This window comes from Gadus macrocephalus, chromosome 21, assembly GCF_031168955.1.
Source record: "Gadus macrocephalus chromosome 21, ASM3116895v1".
Lineage (NCBI taxonomy): Eukaryota > Metazoa > Chordata > Actinopteri > Gadiformes > Gadidae > Gadus > Gadus macrocephalus.
Genome location: NC_082402.1, coordinates 5,929,087 through 5,951,043, shown reverse-complemented (window position 1 = coordinate 5,951,043; position 21,957 = coordinate 5,929,087). Strand labels below are relative to the sequence as shown.

General features: G+C 47.2%; 2 protein-coding genes across 2 annotated transcripts; one reads left to right on the top strand and one right to left on the bottom strand.

Annotated features, from left to right (window-relative positions):
- The first annotated feature begins 24 nt into the window (after nt 1-24).
- LOC132450217 (dihydrolipoyllysine-residue succinyltransferase component of 2-oxoglutarate dehydrogenase complex, mitochondrial-like) lies at nt 25-10,351 on the top strand. Its single transcript, XM_060042274.1, has 15 exons — nt 25-235; nt 1,317-1,353; nt 1,899-1,944; nt 2,405-2,466; nt 2,579-2,653; nt 2,968-3,023; nt 3,129-3,240; nt 3,860-3,994; nt 4,671-4,750; nt 5,219-5,316; nt 6,159-6,289; nt 6,712-6,785; nt 6,914-6,997; nt 7,380-7,547; nt 9,172-10,351. Exons 1-15 carry the CDS (start codon nt 170-172, stop codon nt 9,304-9,306), a joined length of 1,359 nt encoding a protein of 452 aa, XP_059898257.1. The 5' UTR covers nt 25-169; the 3' UTR covers nt 9,307-10,351.
- Nucleotides 9,879-21,900, bottom strand: LOC132450222 (leucine-rich repeat-containing protein 74B-like). The gene is made up of 12 exons (XM_060042280.1): nt 21,412-21,900; nt 20,841-21,086; nt 20,329-20,501; nt 19,765-19,872; nt 19,312-19,405; nt 18,937-18,986; nt 18,643-18,724; nt 18,224-18,309; nt 17,385-17,579; nt 14,565-14,660; nt 13,752-13,895; nt 9,879-13,613 (listed from the first exon to the last, which is right to left on the bottom strand). Exons 2-12 carry the CDS (start codon nt 21,052-21,054, stop codon nt 13,602-13,604), a joined length of 1,254 nt encoding a protein of 417 aa, XP_059898263.1. The 5' UTR covers nt 21,055-21,086; nt 21,412-21,900; the 3' UTR covers nt 9,879-13,601.
- Between the last annotated feature and the right edge of the window lie 57 nt (nt 21,901-21,957).

The following is a 21,957-nucleotide window of genomic DNA, read 5'->3' as shown; positions in this document are numbered from 1 at the left end:
TCGGTAGCCCACCCAAACCACACGGGGGTAAATGTCTCCCCCTGGTGGAGGACTGCAGCGGTGCGGAACATCTGTGGTTCTGCAGTAGGTTGCCCTAGGGTTGGGGTAGTGTCAGAAAACTTGGGACTGCAGTCGCTGTTCAAACACTAACACCAGAGCTGCTATAACCATGTTATCCCGTTCCCGGTGTGCTTCCCGGACCCTCGGCCGCTCGGTGTGCCAGCTGCTCCGCCAGGTAGGGCACCCATACCACTGTGAACGCCCTTGTCTTGGTGACCTGTGTGGTTCTAGTGAAGTTAGCCGCGGCTACTTTCCTTGATTTAAAGCAAGGCCGACGGGCTCAAAGGGAAGTCTGATACCTATGTGAAGAACTGGTGTTTTATCTTGAAGACCTTGTAACGTGCTTGACTCGTGGTCAGCTACAAAACGCCGTATTCTTTTGAAAAAGGGGCATTATTTTCCAAACGGCTACCTGCTAACGAGCGCTAGCATCAGGAAGCGTGTGGTCGGGTCAAACCAGGCGCGGTGTGTGTGTGTCATCAATGACACATGATAAGACCCACTTGAATCGCGTTATAATGTGGTATTATGTAATGGTGTAGGTTATTCTTTCCCCGTATAGTGCCCTTTACACTGAAAGCTGAGCTGACAAACCAGAAATAGCACAGGTCAAGTGTGTGTTTAGGCGCTGTGGTCCGGCGCTGTGGCGCAAGTCCAGCTGTCAGTGTCACCGCGAAGCCCCCCACTGCGCATGACTGCGATATGTACAGAATAAATACATTAACCTTGCATCTAGTGTGTGTTTTTCAGCAATGTTTGTCATCTAACTGGTTTAACTGGTTTGCTTTAAACGCACTCGTTGGTCACCACTAAGAATTATCCTTCATCAATTAACTGGTTGTAGTCACTGTGCCTTTGTCAATAGGAAAACAATATTTTGTGAAAAAAGTTAGTTTTGCTCTACATTTTGATCATTTGAACTCTTTTTTAATTCAATTGAAAAGACTCCCCAATGGTTTGAATGCCCACTTGAAAATAGGTTATTTTAATTTATGATAATGTACTGTATATGGATATGGATATAATATAAAAGGAAATATAGTGCAGTGATATGGGTCAAACATTCCTGCTCTATTTCCATCCAGGCTACTTGTCTGTCATAAAGAAATCCACCCCAAAACAGATTAATTCACAAAGCTTAAATGAATGGCCTTAAACTGCTTAGGTCATTGAGATTGCTTGAAATGGCCCCATTTAAAAAATAAGCACCTTTTTTGAAATAAATAATGGAGTACGTTTTCTACTTTCTTTCCCAGGGCAATAACAACGTTCTGGTCCGACAGAGTTCATCCGGTGAGTGGCCTTTCAAAGTGCTCTTGAGCGACTTCAGTTAGCGCTGAGCCTCCTCCAATGGGAGTAATTTACCATCCAAGACGTCTCCTTTTGTTCTCCATCCAAAAACCCAAAGCCCTTACACGGGTCATGAAGAAGGGAAAATGGCCGCCAAGCAGCCACCAAGGTGCCTCCGGGCCCCTGTGTGTGTGTGTGTGTGTGTGTGTGTGTGTGTGTGTGTGTGTGTGTGTGTGTGTGTGTGTGTGTGTGTGTGTGTGTGTGTGTGTGTGTGTGTGTGTGTGTGTGTGTGTGTGTGTGTGTGTGTGTGTGTGTGTGTGTGTGTGTGGGGGGGGGGGTTCTTGGGTGTGTGTATGTGTATTCTTGGCGTGTGTGTTCTTGTGTGTGTTTGTTCTTGTGTGTGTCACGGCCCTCTCAACGACCCTCGCTCCCGTCCTCAGGTTATCGGCCGAGCTAATGACGACTTGTTTTCTTTCATCGTTGTTGCGTGTGCTTGTGTGTTTCTGTCCGTTGTTCTCCGTCTCATGTCTTCTTCTTTACTCCTCAAGGCCTCTCTGTCTGCAGTCGGACGGCTTACAGGAATACCCCGTCCTCGTAAGTGCTCTCATGCATTCAAAACACGGCGCTGGGTGCATTGTCCGCCTGCATGCTTGACAGACTGGGCATGATCTCAGACCAGTTATGCAAAGTGCACAGGTTGTTATCGTACGTCATGGTAAATAAAGCAAGAGACGTAGGTTGACATATTCAGCCTTGTGGGGTTGCCCTGTTTAGGAGAGTACGGGTTTATCTTATGTTGTGTCTTTGTGATTGTGTAGTTCATGTGTTTTTGGCTTTTTTATGTTATAGTAGATCATTTATAACAAAAGCAAGCCAAAACGCACATGAACCACTACACAATCACAAAGACACAACACAAGATATTAAACCTTGAATATCTTATGTTGTGTCTGTGATTGTGTAGTTCATGTGCGTTTTGGCTGGCTTATGTTATCGTAGTTTTAAACCTTATGTTGGGTCTTTTCATTGTGCGTTTACTTTGTTCACGTTACAGATGTCCGTCTTCGTCAGCCGGTGTCTTCCACACAAGATACTTCCAGACGTCAGCCAATCACAGTGAGCCCTGACCCTCAACCCATCGCTTCCTGTTTCATCCATACAAGGTCGTTCTGCTCTGCTCTATATTTTACCGCGCTACTGCATGATGTTGTTGTTTTATTTCTTACAGGGGATGAGCTTCTCACCGTGAAGACCCCTGCCTTCGCTGAATCTGTCACAGAAGGGGACGTCAGGTGGGAGAAAGGTTGGTGCATTCATAACTGAACACCAACACATTTCTTCCGCACCAGTTCAGCCTGTGTCTGCCAGTGTGATGAAGAGCCATCCCAGCATTTCACACAGTTTAGCCTCTGCACAATTTAGCGAATATGCGCCAAATATCTGCTGGCCAACATTGTAGCTAAATATTGTTCCCCATGTATACTGGAAGTCAACTAGGGCTGCTAACAGCTGCTCCTATACCTTAAGTTAACTACTTGGTCAATAATGCAAATGAATGGCTAACAATTATTTGATTTGTTTTTATTATTATACACACACATGCACTGTTTCTTTCAGCCGTCGGCGACACTGTAGCTGAGGATGAGGTCGTGTGTGAAATCGAGACTGACAAGGTATCACTCACCCTAACTTTCATTTCATCTAATTAAAGATCTTCCATAGAGCGCTAGTCCTCCAATTGTTGTTGTTATCGTTGTTGTTGTTGTTGTCTCCCCCAGACCTCGGTGCCGGTCCCCTCCCCTGCTGCTGGAGTTCTGGAGGAGCTGCTGGTGGAGGATGGAGGGCGGGTAGAGGGGGGGATGGCTCTCTTCAAAATCCGCAAGGGAGCAGGTGAGCCCCCTTCGTACACCTCCCTGCTGCCCCTTACTCCCCCTTCCTCCCCCTTCCTCCTCCTTACCCCTCCTTAAACCTCCCTGCTTCTCCTTCCTCCTCCTTACCCCTCCTTAAACCTCCCTGCTGCCCCTTACTCCCCCTTCCTCCTCCTTACCCCTCCTTAAACCTCCCTGCTGCCCCTTACCCCTCCTTAAACCTCCCTGCTGCCCCTTACCCCTCCTTAAACCTCCCTGCTGCCCCTTACCCCCCCTTCCTCCTCCCTACTCCTCCTTACCCCTCCTTAAACCTCCCTGCTTCTCCTTCCTCCTCCTTACCCCTCCTTAAACCTCCCTGCATCTCCTTCCTCCTCCTTACCCCTCCTTAAACCTCCCTGCTGCCCCTTACTCCCCCTTCCTCCTCCCTACTCCTACTTCCTCCTCCCTACTCCTCCCTTTCTCTCCCTACTCCTCATTCCTAGACTAGCACGGTTAAAGGTGCTTGAGGTCAGATGTAGGAGACATCCTTTAAATCCTTTCTCTCTTCCACAGTTTTAAAGTCGGGCTTCTCGTCTGCTCACGCCTCAGCGTGTCAATAACAACGTGTCCCTCACCTCCCCCACCCTTTGTGTTTTCCCCAGGTGGAGCAGCCAAAGCAGCCCCTGCCGCAGCAGTGGAGCAGGCTGCACCACCACCACCACCACCTGCAGCCCCCACCCCCACCGCCATGCCCCCGGTCCCCCCAGTGCCAACTACGCCCGTCCGAGCCACACCCGGTGAGTGCCTTCGCTTGGTGTCATACCGTCTGGGGGGGGGAGGGGGGATCTGTTCCTTCCTGCCATCCTTCAATGACTGTATGAATAGGTCACTGATCGTGGTCAACGGATAACACTGAGCTCGGTTGAGATGAATTATTGCACGAAAACATCTACTTCCTTCTTTGAATGTATGATTTCATTCTACTCGTTTCTGAGCACTAGGGATGTAAGTTACCCTTGGCTGATCCGCCCCACACGGGAAAGATCAGAGGGGTTAAACTCACCTTTAGGATCCTGGAGAGGGGTATTTAAAACACCAAAGACCGGATTGGACACGAAGAGAGAGGAGTAGGCTATGTGTCCTAGAGAGAGAGGAATGAAACTTGTTCTAGAGAGAAGCATGATGGGTTCTGGAGAGATAAGTATGACGTGTGTTCTGGAGTGATTGTCGTATAAACCCGTCTGTTCATTTTGGGTGTAAACGTATGTGAGGATTCAGAGGAACGCTAGGAACACGTTTATGTGAAAGGATTCACGGGTATTGGATCTGATACACCCCGACTGAACAGACAGATTGTCTGTTAGGAAGAGGCTTTAGGGAATGCTGCGAGCGGTAGCCCAACCAGACGTCTCATTCAGAAGGATCTTTTCTTTTCTTTCTTTTTCTTTTCTTTTTCCAATCTTCCGGTTGCAGTCTCAGCCATCAAGCCATCAGCTGCTGCAGCCGCTGCCCAGGCAGACATCCCAGCGCCAGGGTCCAGGACGGAGAGCAGGGTAAACCAGGGGACCTGTCATCACTACTAGGGGGAGGGTCCACCACGGGATGCCTACCTCCTCATTTGGCCTCTCACGTGTCCTTTCGTTGTCACTCACATTGCTACTACTCCTATTGTGTTCATTTAAATGTTTTCCTGTATTTGTGTTTCTGTTATTTTTTTTATCTTGTTTTAAAGGGGTGATATCAAACCACCAGGTGTGATTCGCCATTACAAGCCGCTTGCCAACAAAGGAAAAGGCCGATTTTTAAATGGCTTGTAATGGCTAATCACACTCACACTTTTTTGTTCTTTTATTTCTACTACTGTCCTGTACTTTGTGCGGGAGACAGCCTGAGGTCCCCCCATGGGGGCTGAATAAAGCAGCATCTATTCTCCGGGGGTCTCCACACTGCTGTTAAGGGGTTCCGCTGAGGTGTAACCGTCCCCTAAGGTCCCTCCTCTGTCCTCCGTCCTCTGTCCCCAGGTGAAGATGAACCGAATGAGGCTGAGGATCGCCCAGAGGCTGAAGGAGGCTCAGAACACCTGTGCCATGCTGACCACCTTCAACGAGGTGGACATGAGGTGGGCCCCTAGGGTGGGCCCCTAGGCCGGGACTCTAGACACTTTAATGTGTTCGGCGTTTATGTGTGCTTCAATAAGGTGGCATATACGATACGATACTGCTTTATTTGTCAGTAGGGCACTGAAATTAATTTTGCGTCCCTGGGAAGGCCTAGGATATAGCTCTAGGACCTCAACTGTCTCCAACGGTTTATACATTTACATTTCTACTTCTGTATCGTGTGTATAGTCATATATCTTTGGTCATATTTCTATATTATGTATTTATTCTTTGCTTATGTCTTTGTTTTCCAAACAATAACTGCAGTGTGGCGTCAAGTCAAGTCAACTTTTATTATATAGAACATTTCATACAAAAGACAGACTCAATGGGGTTCACAGAAAAAAAATACACAATACATCCTACAATACAGTAAAATAAAACTAGATTTCAAAGAATGCAAGAAAGATATTTGAATAGATAACAAGTTCAGATTGCATTATAGTTTGCTAGAAAGCAAAGGTGAACATAAACGTTTTTTTAACCTTGTGTAACCAATTATGTGCAACCCAAGCTACACACAACCGTCACACAAACCAGGCATTTTAAAATATTAATAATTCCTAACCCTATAACATTTATAAAGTTAGAAAGAACAACAATAATAAAAAAAAAAGACAAATGTTACATTAACGGGATGAAGTGTGTGACAACAATTTGACGGAGTAAGGAAGTTTAAAAAGATGTGTTTTGAGATGGGACTTGAAAGTTGAAAGATTCCTGAAGATTTTCCAATCGGAACGACATGGGCTGCTCATGCTAACAACGAGCTAACCGATACTACCCTCTGTTCGGCACTCAGCAACATCACGGAGATGAGGGCGTTCCACAAGGACGCCTTCCTGAAGAAGCACAACATCAAGCTGGGCTTCATGTCCGCCTTCGTCAAGGCCTCGGCCTACGCTCTGGCTGACCAGCCCTCCGTCAACGCAGGTGAGTCTGAGACGGCCCTGCGCAGGGCCTCTTCAACTGTGTCCCAAAACGGGCCTCTCTACCGGCTCATTAGCAGGAGACAAACGGCGCAAACAGCGTGGCGCTAACAAAGCAGTTCACGAGAATACTACTCGGGCAAACTCATACATGTGTTGGTTGAAGTTTAAATATTTAAACTTGGGCACGACTTTCGCTTGATGCTGAATCATTGAGAAATGTGAGTAGGATATTAGCTTTGCTTTTGGTTTGAATGCACGTTAAACACCTTCAGAGCAACAAAAAGTTATGACTTCAATCTGTTCCCCTTCGGATCCCCCCCCCCCTCCTGGAACGATTCCTAACGTATCCCAGTTCCCCTAATCATCTCTACTGCCCTCTCGCTCTTTAACCGTCTCTGATGTCTTCTCCTGCCCCCTCCCCAGTCATCGACGAAGCCACCAAGGAGATCGTTTACAGGGACTACGTAGACATCAGCGTAGCTGTGTCCACGCCCAAGGTAAGACCCCCCTCTGGGTGGTCTACAGATCTCACCCCCTCTAACGCACCTGGTACTGTGTTTCCATGAATGCAGAACGTGTCAGTGTTTTGTGTGAGAGGCTCTCATGGTTCCCTCGCTCTGTTCAGGGACTCGTGGTGCCAGTGATCCGCAACGTGGAGACCATGAACTTTGCTGACATCGAGAAAACCATTAATGCCCTGGGAGAAAAGGTGAAAACACACAAAATATTTTCATATTTGACATGTTATTACACTTTTTTTACAGAAATCATACTTGTTTCAAAAATGATGTCGATTGTGTGCAGTGCAGTGCTACAATTGGCACGCCTTGGACCACTTGCATGGCTTTTTGTGTATAAATAATAAAAATGAATCGTCAGTTAATTCATAATCCACTCAAACCACATAAAAAAGCTTGAACAAAGCCTCTCTTTTTACATCTTCATATATATGTTGATTCAAATTCTTGTCGCTGCTTACAGCTACTTTCACTCTTCTTGCCTTTCCAACATGTGTCTATTGTTAAAAGAAAATGAGCCTCATTATAGATAAACCGTTCAACAATGTTGTGCCCCCCCCCCCCCCCCCCCAGGCGCGCAGTAACCAGCTGGCCGTGGAGGACATGGACGGGGGCACCTTCACCATCAGCAACGGGGGCGTGTTCGGCTCCATGTTCGGGACGCCCATCATCAACCCCCCGCAGTCGGCCATCCTGGGCATGCACGGCATCTTCCAGCGGCCCGTCGCCATCAACGGAAAGGCAAGTCCGCGGCCACGTGGATCTGGTCTAGGGGTTAGAGTACCTCTGGTCTAGGGCTCTGGTCTAGGGGTTAGGGTACCTCTGGTCTAGGGCTCTGGTCTAGGGGTTAGGGTGGCCCCGTGGCTCTGGTCTAGGGCTCTGGTCTAGGGGTTAGGGTACCTCTGGTCTAGGGGTTAGGGTACCTCTGGTCTAGGGGTTAGGGTACCTCTGGTCTAGGGCTCTGGTCTAGGGGTTAGGGTACCTCTGGTCTAGGGCTCTGGTCTAGGGCTCTGGTCTAGGGGTTAGGGTACCTCTGGTCTAGGGCTCTGGTCTAGGGGTTAGGGTACCTCTGGTCTAGGGCTCTGGTCTAGGGGTTAGGGTGGCCCCGTGGCTCTGGTCTAGGGCTCTGGTCTAGGGGTTAGGGTACCTCTGGTCTAGGGGTTAGGGTACCTCTGGTCTAGGGGTTAGGGTACCTCTGGTCTAGGGCTCTGGTCAAGGGTTTAGGGTACCTCTGGTCTAGGGCTCTGGTCTAGGGGTTAGGGTACCTCTGGTCTCGGGGTTAGGGTACCTCTGGTCTAGGGCTCTGGTCTAGGGCTTAGGGTACCTCTGGTCTAGGGGTTAGGGTACCTCTGGTCTAGGGCTCTGGTCTAGGGGTTAGGGTACCTCTGGTCTAGGGGTTAGGGTACCTCTGGTCTAGGGGTTAGGGTACATCTGGTCTAGGGGTTAGGGTACCTCTGATCTAGGGGTTAGGGTACCTCTGGTCTAGGGGTTAGGGTACCTCTGGTCTAGGGGTTAGGGTGCCTCTGGTCTAGGGGTTAGGGTGCCTCTGGTCTAGGGGTTAGGGTGCCTCTGGTCTAGGGGTTAGGGTGCCTCTGGTCTAGGGGTTAGGGTACCTCTGGTCTAGGGGTTAGGGTACCTCTGGTCTAGGGGTTAGGGTACCTCTGGTCTAGGGGTTAGGGTGCCTCTGGTCTAGGGGTTAGGGTACCTCTGGTCTAGGGGTTAGGGTGCCTCTGGTCTAGGGGTTAGGGTACATCTGGTCTAGGGGTTAGGGTACCTCTGGTCTAGGGGTTAGGGTGCCTCTGGTCTAGGGGTTAGGGTAGCTGTATTATTGCTTTAAAAAGTTCATCTTAGCTGTTGTTTTTAATGCTCCATTGTCTCTAGAGTGTGCGGTGTTGGCTATGCTACAAATAAAAGCTGAACAAACTATTTATTGATTTCTCATGAAAGGGAAAGCAGGATGCTTGTTTTCTTTGGTCGAGGGAGTCTATCAAAGTGCAAGTCTTTTCTATAATCTCTTATAAAGGATCTGGTTAATTTGGTATACCTGTAGCTGGATCCCAGCTGACTCAAGTAGCATTAAGGGGCCCCTATTCTACCACCAGGTGTGAGCGTCATTAGCCATTAAAGGCCGTTACAGAATCGGCCTATCGCTCTGCCTTTAGTGACATCACGAGTGGGCATGTCCACCTAGTTGTACGCTGGATACACCTGGTGGTAAAACAGTGGCCCCTTTAAAAGTTGAACATTTTCTGCGATTGGCGCTCAACCTGTTCTACACATACCATCTCAGAAATACAGTGTAAACACAAGTGATCCATCGATGCCACGTCACCCGGTTAACCAGACGCTGTGTTTGGGGTCGCAGGTTGAGATCCGCCCCATGATGTACGTGGCGCTGACCTACGACCACCGGCTGGTGGACGGGCGTGAGGCCGTCACCTTCCTGCGCAAGATCAAGGCCGTGGTGGAGGACCCGAGAGTCGTTCTGCTGGACATGTGATCTCTCTCTCCCTCTCACCACTCTGCAGGGCTCTCTCTCTCCCACTCCCTCTCTCTCTCTCTCTCTCTCTCTCACCATTCTGCAGGGCTCTCTCTCTCACCACTCTCTCTCAATACTCACTCGCCCGATATGAACATCGACCCTCCAAAGAAATCGCACATCTCCGAAGGCCGACATTTCCGTACGCACAGTCCACGTTGACGAGGTTGATCGTGGAAGAGATGGAAGACGCTGCCAAAACCGACGCATCGCTCTGCTTAGAGGGGCCCTCGATTTGTAAACTTCTGTTTATACATTATAGGAGTCATACTAGTTTTCTTAAAGATGGTGATATATATAAATAGTTGTTATTTTGCTGCCGGTGCTCACTTATAACGCACATTATATCAACGTTAAATACTACGCACACTTTTTATGTAATGGCCGACCGTTCCGCTCAGGTCTTTACCTTGATTTTCTTCCTCTGTATGATGAGGAGGAAGTGTTGTTACAGCCATGGTTTGCTTGTCTCCATGGGTCTGTGTACGTTCGCGTTGTGGCAACCTCTTCAGTTTTTGTCGGAGCAGCTCATTGGGAAATAAGGATAACATCGTTGGTGGCCCTTAGACTCCATACCTTTTCTTTAGAACCTGGCAACGCACAACCCAGTTATTACAGACCCATACTAGCTTTAGAGAGACCGCTTTTAAATGGATTATAGTTATCAGTATTTAGCGTTCTGTTTTTGTTTGGCGACAAATCAAGTTAAATGAGATGTCCAAGATCGAAAGAGTACAAGCAAACTGTAGAAAGACCTCCGATTCATCAGCAGAGAACCTGCAGTGTCCAGCGACCACAGAGTGCAGTCTTTACCATGAGCTGTGTTTTGTGTTTCAAGTTCGATTCAAAGACGCACAATTTCTCAACGTGTTTTTGTTGTTCACTCTCAATGCCTGGGAATCAGGGCTTCCTTGTTCTCTGCGAACTCAATTGCTTGTGTCTATTTAAAAAAAAAAAAGCCCCATTTTAAACCACATTAAACATCCCTACGGTTTACGTAAAAACACTGATGAAGAGTTTTCCTTTTTTCCTGGGAGCCTGTCTGAAGCGCCGTCCTGAGGCGAATCACGCATGACACCTGTACACCCTAGCCGCATGTGCATGTATCGCCTGTTCGCTGGGGTACATTGATCCAACCCAACACAGCATCTATTACGCGCATCACACCCCTCTTTTAAAAAGCATGGGAAAAAAAAACCCAACCCCAATAAACATTGACCGCACCAAGATCAAAACCAGCGAAAATTCTCAGTGGTTAATATTCACCGGGAACATTTTATCGTGTGCCAAGATCTTTCCCGTATCTCCCTCACGACGGCACTCGTGGTTGAAACCCGTGCCAAAGATTGATCTTCAAAGCCCATGATTCGAGCCTTGCTCTGGGGCTCTGGGGCTCTCGAAGCACTGACAATGAGGTGATGGTTGCTGACGGGAGTCTTGAGGGTTGCTTAGCCCTTCCTCTGGCCCCTCCAGGCACACTGGACTGGAGTGGCTGCAGCTGCCGCCCCAATGTTTCTGTTTACTTTAATAATCGCGAGCCAACAATGGTCCCCCCCGCAATGTAAGTCTTTGTTTCTCTGCCAGCACCCTACACAAATGTCTAAACAACAGCGAGGAGGTGGCGGAGAAAAATAAATAAATACAGGGTTGATTACGCATGCATAATAATAAATAAAAAAAAGGGCCCGTATGTTTTATTAGCATGAGAATACTGCAGCTTCTAATGGGCTTGAATACGGCGCACAATGATGGCGGACGTTCTTTTAATTAAATTATTTACCTTCATTACCTCTCAAGATTCCATTAGCCTTTTGGAGACGGTGCTAATTGGCACTTTGCAGCCGCTGGGTGCATCGATATCTAAGGGCCTTGTTTGTGAGCAGGTTTTTGTTTGAGTTGGGGAAAATGTAGCCAAATTTGCGAATGATCAATTGGGGGGGGGGGGGGGGGGGACTGCTCAATAAGATGCGGGGGTCCAAGTCTTTGTGTCTATTCACATGAAAGATGGCCATTAAAAACTGGCAGCTTGCTGTTGGTTTTGATTAGGCCACATCAGAGGCACGATTTACCTAAATTATTCTGTTATTTTATTTTCTGTTTACCCTGTCGATTTTTATTACTCGTAATCTTAAGTAATAAGCCATCTATTATTTCTCTTTTTTTAATCACTGATCGTAGTGATTCGGGGACTTGAGGGTGGTATTTAGTGTAGATATAAACCAGACTGAACCACGTTCACAAACTTGCAGCCATCCCAAAACACATTCATAAATTGGCTCACAAAAAAAAAATTATTATACTACTAAAAATAATAAAATGCAGCTTTTGACCCAACGGGTAATTGCAGTCTGATGTCAGACGCCCTCGTCAGATCAGGTCCTTGAGTCAACATTTGGCCCTCGCTGTTTGGCTGGGGAGCCATGCAGAGCTGAATGAGCTGTTTAAGCAGAGCGAGAGAGAGAGTGCCCCCCCGGGCCTGTCCTTTGAACTGGAATCCTTGCATGACTGTCCCATAAACAAATTGACTGTGTGCTGGAGAGCACCACGCTGGAACATCTTTAATTCATTTCAGATTTTTGTTGGGAAAATATAGAATCAAGGGAACATGGGCTTTGTTGATTGGGAACAGGGGTTTTGGTGATCTCTCAAGTTCGATTAAGCTTGTGCACTTAACCCCTCAGTGTCTACACCATTGTGTCAGCTAAAGCAGCACAATGCTACTGAATTATTTATTTTTTTATGATATTTAAAGTTCTTATTAGTAATATCTTCAAGAATGAAGAGTAAAAGCAATGTTGGCCTATGTGTTTTGAAGCCATCATTGTGTGCGAGTTAAACCGTTCTGTCTGCACCTCTATAACCTGAGCTTCAGAAACGTGTTCTCGTCATATAAAGGGGCTAAAGCTAGATCAATTAACCAATGAGCCATTTTATGAAGTACAATGGCACTAATAGTATTGATGTCAACTAGTAATGGTGGACGTGACTAGAATGTACTTATGTGTACTGATGTACTTAGATATCAAGAAGCCAATATTTTCAAAATTGTTTTTATATCTTAATGTGAAATTATAATGATTTCTTATCTTTAATAAAAGAGAAATATGATCTAGTTCAGGCCATTGATGGAGCTTATGGGATGTTATATCTATTTCTGAACGTTGGGTACATGAATCGTATTCTGAGCCTATCCAAATCTTCCTAATAACTTAACGATTGAACTTTTAAATAAGAGAGCAACTTTTGGACACACCGTTAACCTGCGGAGAACCTGCCATCGCCTTTATAATCCATCTCGACTCTGACTCGATCGATTTTCGATCGTTTCATTTCCGTGCTCGAACCTTTTCATCTCCTGAACACATTCCTGAGCCACAGAACTCCAACCAAAAACAAAATGGACTCTCTCCCCAACATACCCAACAGCGAGACGCGTACATTGACTCACGTCATGCGCTTTGTGTTTGAGACCGGGTCCGGTGGTTGCATAAGTGATGGGGGGGGGGGGGGGGGGGATGTGTCCGGGGGGGTACGCATGCATATTCACACACCATTTGTTCCCCTTTGCAGATGAATCCAGAGCCCTACGTGGGACAGGCTCTGCATCTGGCCCCATTCTTCCTCCCCTCCCTTTGATATGGGAGCCGGGCTCTCCTTTTCTTCCCCTCGCTCCCGTTGTCATACCACAAGATTAATTTTAGACGGAGAGAAAAGGACCCGGGATGCCCCCCCCCCAAATCCAGGTGCGCTGACACTGACGCAGGTGCAGCGAGTGTGCCAGGGTGGGGGTCAAAGGTCGCGGCGTTGGGGATAAAGCGAAGCGCGCCGCTGGCGGCGGTTAAGGCGAGCGGTCGGTGGCGTCACAGGAAACGGCTTCTGTCGTTATTATGGGATGTTGTTTCCGATCGAGCCGTCGCCGTGTCACGTGACCTGGTCGTATCGGCGTGTTGTTTCCTTGAGCGTGGTTTTGAGGTTGTTGAAGTCTCATAGCCATTGGCGCCACGCCAGACCTCAGGTGGTGTGTGATGCGTGGTGTGTGTTGTGTGTGGTGTGTGTTGTGTGTGTTGTGTGGTGTGCGTGATGCGTGTTGTGTGATGCTTGCCGAGAAGTGTCGGTGTCAGCGTTGTTCGTTTTTCGGGTGAGACGAATGAATACGAGCATTCGACGTTACGCTCGGTCAGGCTTTTTATTCAAAGGGTTTTCCCCGCGTCGTCGATCCGCGTCATGCAAGGGCACCAGGAAGGCTCCTCCGCAGCTCACGGAGTGGACTAGAGTGAGGGAAACGACCGGAGGAGAGCAGGCGAACGGAAATGAACAATGAGAACAGGAAGAAAATATGAGACAAAAAAGTGTGTGTCTGTGTTTTGGGTGTTGGTGTGAAGGGGGGGGGGGGGGGGGGGGGAGACCTGGTCATTGAGGGAGGTGGATGTCTCCTTGCTCCTCCTGTTGCTATAGGAACCCAGGACCCCCCCGTAGTGGGCCTTCAGAGGGGACCCGTCACCGACCGCTTTAGCCAGCAGCTCCACACACGCCGGGTTCACCCATATGGTCTGTACACACACACACACACAGACACAAGGACAGACACACAGACACAAGGACACACACACAGACACACACGCACAAACAAAGATATACACACACAAAGACACCCGCACATACAAAGACACAAACACATACACAAAGACACACAAACACACACAAAGACACACACACGTACATAAGAGACACACACATGAATAACAGGTAGGGATGTCTGGTTGGAAGGTTTTCCACCCAAATGGTTCTGGGTTCGATTCCCCGACCCCGACATGTCCCCAGTCCCTCCCAACATGTCCCCAGTCGACCTACAGTATGCAGGCCTCACTGAGCGAAGGTTCCCCTTACGTTGTTAAAGGGGGCATATCATACCACCAGGTGTGAGTGTGATTAGCCGTTACAAGACGTTTTGAAAATCTGCAGCTTCTGAGATCAAAGGTGGGCGTGTGTCCACCTAGATGTGTGCTGGATAGATCAGTACCAGCCTACCCAGTGGACTGTGCCAAACGTTGCTCATCTATTTGTCACACATCTAGGTGGACACGCCCACCTGTGACGTCAGAAGCTGCACATTTTCAAAACAGCTTGTAACGGCTAATCACACTCACACCTGGTGGTACAATGTGTCACATTTAAAGCTAAAGAGCATGAATGTATAACTCTGCGCTGGGCGGACCCACCGTGAGGTCGATGTCCTCCAGGGCGGACTGGGCGTTGCTCCTCACCGTCCTCAGCAGCACCAGGACTCCGTCGGCACTCAGAGGGTTCTGGGAGAGCTGAACGAAAGAGAACCTGTCATTGACCTCTGAAGAATAAGCCCCGGTTCCATCGGTCAAATGTCTACGGGAAATAACATGGGGTCTTTGAATGATCGTACATAACAAACTCTGTAGGTGGCGAAGAAGTAAAAGCTGCGTCACGTTTGGAACTAGTTTGATTAGTTTCGATTGGGTTTTGGGATTTTCGGTGCCGTTAAAGTAGCATTAATAATTGTTTACTACTTTAATACCCAGTCAAAACGAGATGGAAAAAGTGTGTAGTTCAAAACGTGACGCAGCTTTTACTTCTTCGCCACTGTCACGCCAAATTTGGCGTGACACCACCTACAGAGTTTGTTACGTATGATCATTCAAAGATGCCATGTTATTACCCGTAGACATTTGACCGGGAGAACCGGAGCCTCGGATGGCGGGACTTATTCTTCAGAGGTCTATTGGTCAGCGGGTTCTGGGAGAGCTGAACCAAACAGAGCCTGTCATTGGTCAGCGGGTTCTGGGAGAGCTGTACCAAACGGAGCCCTTCCTCTAGACCCGAACACGAGAGACAAACACGACCCACCTCGCCTAGAGAGATAACCGTCGATTCGTAACGATGACACTGTTTATTTATGGTGCTTTTCGGGGTACTCGGACTCTTTGCAAAAATACATGAAAACAAAAAAACATGACAATGACCTTTTACATTAAAACAGTAATTAAACCCATCAAGCCGATAATTGGTCTCTCTACTGCTTTTTGGCCGCTAGACCATAGCAGGCTTCCTGACGTCACACAAGGTCACCTTATAAGACGCAATTGTTTGATTTGATTTTGCCATGAAATAACGATCAATCTTATTCTTGAATTGCCACTGATCCACATTGGACTGTAACAATCCATTATGACATTACTGTTGATCAGGCAACCAAAGAATCCTTACCCCCCCAAGCCATGCTCCTCTATTTTAATCCGAAGACCCTGTGAAGTCCAAACCTACCTCCAATGGACTCCGAACACGCTATTAAAGGAGAAATCCGGTGTAAAATGGATCTGGGATATGTTTGGTATGATAACGAATTGGATTGTTCATTTTGGAGCAAAAAAGCGCAGATAGACGGATTCTTCAGTTGGCTGTTTTTAGCCGATTCTATCAAAACGCTATAAACTTGGAACGATAGGGGCATGTGTTATGGTAACAACTAAATGGCTATTTTAAACCACTTAAAAGGCTAGAAGTAGCCCGACACTTCTTTGGTAGTATAATAAGGGTCTTATATTGATAACTTTTTAAGTGTACAGATTGTTAATTAAAAAGGTCATTTTATACACACAATACCATCAGTAGTTCACCCGTTGACGCCATCTTGCTTTTAAGACTCGATAAGTAGATTGACGAACACATCCGTCAACAACATGCAAGCTCTGTGTTCGCCAATCTACTTATCGAATCTTAAAAACAAGATGGCGTCGACGGGTGAACTACTGATGGTATTATGTGTATGAAATGTCCTTTTTAATAAACAATCTGTGCACTTACAAAGTTATCAATGCCTCATTTTATATGTTAAGACCCTTATTATACTACCAAAGAAGTGTCGGGCTACTTCTAGCATTTTAAGTGGTTTAAAATAACGATTTAGTTTTTACCATAACAAATGCCCCCATTTTTCCAAGTTTATAGCGTTTTGGTAGAATCGGCTAAAAACCGCCAACATAAGCGTTTATATACGCTTTTTTGCTCCAAAACTAACATTCCAACTCGTTATCATACTAAATATATCCCAGATCCATTTTACACTGGATTTCTCCTTTAATGAGCAAGAAGGGGTTAGGATGCCGACAGGTAGACCACAGACATAGGGGTTCGAACCAACAACCTTTTGACTCTCGAGTCCAACCACCTCCTCCGCCACTAGCAACCTCCCCACCACCTCTTCCCCCAACCTCCTCCACGACCACCACCTTCTCCACCACCACCACCTTCTCCTACATCACCACGACATCCATTGCCTCCACCACCACCACCTCCTACATCACCAATCCTGCCTTCACCACATCCTACACCTCAACCCCCACCACCACCTTCTCCATCACAACCCCCACCAATTACAATTAGGGCATTTAGCAGACGCTTTTATCCAAAGCGACTTACATCGGTTAATACACACATAATTACACACCGACGGCAGAGTCAACCATGCAAGGTGACAGCCAGCTCGTCAGCAGCAGTTAGGGTTAAGTGTCTTGCTCAGGGACACATCAACACTCAGCTAGGAGGAGCTGGGGATTGAACTAGCAACCTTTCGGTTACAAGTAAACTGCTCTACCTCCTGAGCTAAGCCGACCCACCGCCACCACCACCCCACCACCTATTTCTCCACCACCTCCTCCTCCACCACCTCCGCCACTACCACCCCACCACCTCTTTCTCCACCACCTCCTCCTACACCACCACTACATCCACCACCACCACCTTCTCCACCAACACCACCTCCTACACCTCCACCACCACCAACCACCACCTCCACCACATCCACCACCACAACCCCCACCGCCATCACCTCCTCCACCACATCCACCACCACCACCAACCACCGCCTCCACCACATCCACCTCCTCCACCACCACCACCACCACCACCACCACCACCACCACCACCACCCCCTCCTCCTCCCCCACCACCTGGGCCCTGGCGTGTTGGGTTCTCCCCGGGTTCGGGCGGCGCCTCGTGGACCCTCTCACCCGGAGTCCCTGCAGGCTGGTGTTGGCGGCCAGGCCCGGGCCCAGCAGGGCCAGCGCCGCGTCGTCCAGCCGGTTGCTCCGGAGGTCCAGCCGCAGCAGGCTGCTGTTGTGCCTCAGCGCGTCGCCCAGCGCCCCCGCCCCGCCCCGGCCCAGGCTGTTCCAGGACAGGTCCAGGTGCTTCAGGGCAGTGTTGCCCTGGACAACGGGGGAAGGGAGGAGATGTGTGAGAGGCCGGTGGCTCCTCAAAATGTTCCGGCCCCCCGTCTGATCCCATGTTTATGTCAGGTGAGGCGAGGAGTTTTTGTTTTTAAATATCCACCTTATTCCAGGCTGCAAAGTATTGCCGTAGCCTTCAAGATATGCGCTAGTGGTGCAGATGTGCAAGCCGCCATGTAAAAAGCACTCGACCGGAAATGGAAAACCGTCTGGCCACTATGAATCATGGGAAATAGAAAGGTCGCGGAATAAGGTGGATATTTGTAATTATTCTCTTAAAGACATCCTGTGTGTGGCTCGAAAGAGGGAAGGAACGACATGTATGGGACCGATGGTCTTATTCGAACCGTGGTCGCTGAGAAGCCTTAGCCCATGTGGCTAGCACGTCAGCGTGTATAGACGGCGGCCCACCAGGTCAGGTGCTTTTTGTTTCATGTTTGCGACCCTTAACACATCGTTGGAACCCTTCCCACATGACCGTGGTATCAATATCTCCATAAACGTCTTACGTCGCACATCGCACCACGGTTAAGTTGTGTGTGTGTGTGTGCGCACAACGTGTTTATTTGTGTGTGTGTGTGTGTGTGTGTGATACAGCAGAGTTTGTGTTGCATGTGTGTTACCCTGAGTGCCGCACACACAGACACAGCCCCGCCCAGCCACAGGTGATTCCAGCTCAGGTTGAGCAGCTCCAGGCCCGAGTTGGTCTCTTAACAGAAGAATACACATTACCCAGATCAGCCTATTGTTGTGGACCAGAGAACGGCTGCTGTCATGCTACCAGATGTTCCTCCACCCTAACTTAGCCTAACTAAAGCAAAACAACTTAAAGAGTTGGAGGTTGGAGCGGTCCAATTAAGGTGAATCTAAATTACTATTTTACGTGCTTAGAAATCTACATTTCAGAATTGATGAGGAAAAAATGTAAGGTATATCATTGTTATTGGGAAAGTACAGTTTTCTAGGTCTGTGATTTATCGGCCCAAAGTGTGTTATTATTTTCTTGATCTTTTTACTACTGTGCAGTCGCTCTTTACCCTACCTAACATCTGTCCCAGGAGTTGTCCTCCACACACACCGAAGCTGTTGTGACTGAGATCCAGCTCCCTCAGCACAATGTTCCACTGAAAAATATCTTTGACGTTTACATACCCCGCTTTTTTCTATTCCATTTTATGTGAATCTCTGACCTTTGTTGCTGAATATACGGGGTAAACAAGAGATATTTGATTACCTGGTTTAGCCTCAAGAAAAAAATGTGATATTGGGTAATGCCCTAAAAGGTAAAAAATATTTTTTTAGTGTGCATGCAAACGTACCGAATAATAGAACTTACCTCCAAAGCATCTGCAAAGGATTTTGCGTCTGAGTCAGTGAATTTGTTTCCTAATAAGAAACCAAAGTTAAAATACTGTAAAGGATTTCATATAGAAGGTCCAGGATAGTGCAAGGCAGCTCGGGTGTTCGACACCCAAGTTAAACATACTGGGTTCCATCCCTAATGTTTGCAACCTTCTTAAAGGCCTAACGTCCCAACCTTAACGTACTGGGTTCCATCCCCAATGTCAGCAACCTTCCTAAAGAACTAACAACCTCCTTATTGACTTGTATCTGAATTCCCTGTGAGCTGGATTTGGATAAAAGAGTCTAAAGAATAGTGGATAAGATGGAGATAAACAAGTTGTTTTCCCTCAGAGAAAGAGGAAGGTACCTGAGAGTTGGAGAGACTTCAAGGAGATGTTCTCCATCAACATCCGGCAGATGCTTCTGGCTCCTGCTGGCCCAAGAGCATTGTGGGACAGGTTCTGGAACAGAACGAGTCACTCTGTATGTTTATCAAGTGGATGATGCAGTGGCTGTGAGTCTTTCTTTTTAACTTGCTATCATACAAATCAGTTGTATGACATTGGGGTCCCTGAAATGCTATGTGCTAGCTAGGCAGTCTTTTACAGCAATATGACAAATATAAGATATAGATACATTTATATATTACATATATTTTCTTTCTCTTTAACCTTTGGTCAAATCCCATCAAAATGGCAATCCGTTACAAAAAGACACATATAGAAAAGATAATAATAATAAGATGATAATAAACAGGCCAATAGGCTGGGAAAGCAGGTAATCTTCTTAACAGGTTAAAATGTGACTCAAGCCATTATACCAGACTCTGGATGCAGGAGTTTGTTCTGAGCAGGTCTGTGATGTAGCGTGTCCCTGCCGCCCCCAGCGAGTTGTCTTCCATCTCCACGTTAGTGATGTCCACGTTGCTCTGAGTTAAATACATGAACACTAAACACACATGTTCCATAAAACAACCCTAAATGTACTGATAAACACGGCCCAATCTTCGTGTCAACAATTGGCCAGCAATTATAAGAACTTTTTCCATTGGCAGGTAATGTATTGATAATTTTTTTTGTTATTAATTTCATTACAGAAAACCCAAATTAATGTGACATTCATAGTAGCGTGGGTCTTTTTATGACATTGTTTGTCTAACAGTATCAGTCTTAAAAAGCCAAAATATACACAAAACGTAAATGTTAACAAATTTAGCTTTGTTATTGGGAATTTAAACAGATTAGATTTATTCTTCTTGTGTTGTTTTTTATCTTGCACATTGCATCTTACATCACTAAAATTGATACTTATAAACGAATCAATCACTCAAATGAATTTAGAAGAAGAATGAAAAGAAAGATAAGATGTAATAACAGCCGATCACCACTAGAGCGATGGCCAGGGCCTTGGCCCCCTGTGGCCCCAGCCCACGGTGGTTGAGGGCGAGGGGTCCCTTGCCCGAGTGATGGAGGAAGCAGGAGACGGGCGACGCTCCGGTCAGACGACAGGCCCGGAGGTAGAGCTCCCTGGGGGGCAACGCCAAGTCTTCACTGGTGTCTAAAGAAGAACACATCCACAGAGGGTCAAAGGTCGAAACAGAGAAGCGTTGTTGGTAACTTAACGTACAAAAAGAAGAAAAAAAATTGTTGATGTTTTTTTTTATGAAAACGCATTTAAAATTTGGGCGAAGAAAGTTTATAGAAATATGACGTGCAATGCGACAAAAATGGCCACTTTTGTTATCGATATTTTTTTATGGCTATGATTCGGCTATGATTCGCTCCTCACTTCACTAATCATCTTTAGGCCTACTACTAATTATTCTAAATCGCGTATACTCTATTTCACTTTATCGCACTCTTGACGACAACATGAGTGAACTGCCTCAGATCCAACCATGGCTCTCTAGATCCGTGTCCCAGTCCTCCTCTTCCTCTGCCCCGGACCCCCTGCCTCTCTCCGGGCCGGTCTCCTGGCTCTCCCCCTCCTCCTCCTCCCGGTCTGGGTTGTCCAGCGGCTGGACGGACGGACCCCTTGACTCCTCCTCCCCCTCCACCTCCATCTCCACGTCGCGTCCTGGGGTCCCGCTGCTCGGAGTGTGCTGAGCCATCCTAAGTGATGGAGATCTTCAGACACCGTCCCCTGGAAGGACGACCACGGTGTTACCAAGACAACTATTCACTAAGGTCAGTGGTCGTTCATGCCAATTGACTGCTTTTGTGCCACAAAAGTTAAATCAATATTTCAAAGTTTAAAACAGAGTAATCCAGCAATCAAAGGCGTTATATTTGACCTGAATCAGGGTGATACAGCGCTTAAAACCGTTAGAGTAAGCGTTATATTTAGTGTTACAAATAAAAGTAGCTTCATGGCAGATCATTGGATTCGTTATTAGTTATTCTATATCATTCGTCTATAAATGGCATTATTGTGTACAATTCACAGAAAACACGCTTATATTGCCTACCAGAGTGTCCCCCCCTTCGCCAGACACTGAAAAGTAATACGAACTTCAAATTCAGAGTGTAACGAGCTGAAAGCAACTAGCTGGAAGACCATACCTTCTCATATAAAGTAACGAGCTGACAGGCCGTTACCTACGTTACTGCGTGTGCCTGCTATGACTATATTTTAAGAACCTACTGTATACATTTTTTTTACGTAGTTGCAACAAAAGTAGGCCTACATCTGGATGCTATTGGAGTCAGTGTTCCAGTAGACCTTGAATTAACGAGTAGGCCTACCCCTAGAGACGGTGCAATACCTCCGCCTAGCGGCCAAAGTACTAAAACTGCACCCATATACTCTGTCTTTTCCATCCATGTTTTTCTAAAGACGCTTCACCGCTAGTCTATCATAATAAATTAAAGGGGTGATATTATGCCACCAGGTGTGAGTGTGATGAGCCATTACAAGCCGTTCACACTCACACCGGGTGGCATAGTAGGCCTATCACCCTTTTAACCGGACCTAATCGTCCCCTATACAAGTTCCCTATTTTGTAGCTTGGACC

Bases quoted from the DNA above. Each gene is read 5' to 3' on its own strand.
- LOC132450217 (XM_060042274.1), top strand. From the start codon at position 170: ATGTTATCCCGTTCCCGGTGTGCTTCCCGGACCCTCGGCCGCTCGGTG. The intron at 236-1,316 runs GTAGGGCACCCA...TTTCTTTCCCAG, and splicing joins TGTGCCAGCTGCTCCGCCAG to GGCAATAACAACGTTCTGGT. The intron at 1,354-1,898 runs GTGAGTGGCCTT...TTACTCCTCAAG, and splicing joins GGTCCGACAGAGTTCATCCG to GCCTCTCTGTCTGCAGTCGG.
- LOC132450222 (XM_060042280.1), bottom strand. From the start codon at position 21,054: ATGGCTCAGCACACTCCGAGCAGCGGGACCCCAGGACGCGACGTGGAG. The intron at 20,502-20,840 runs GTTGGATCTGAG...GTTCTTCTTTAG, and splicing joins CACGGATCTAGAGAGCCATG to ACACCAGTGAAGACTTGGCG. The intron at 13,896-14,564 runs GTGGGTCCGCCC...GTGTGTGTACAG, and splicing joins TGGAGGACATCGACCTCACG to ACCATATGGGTGAACCCGGC.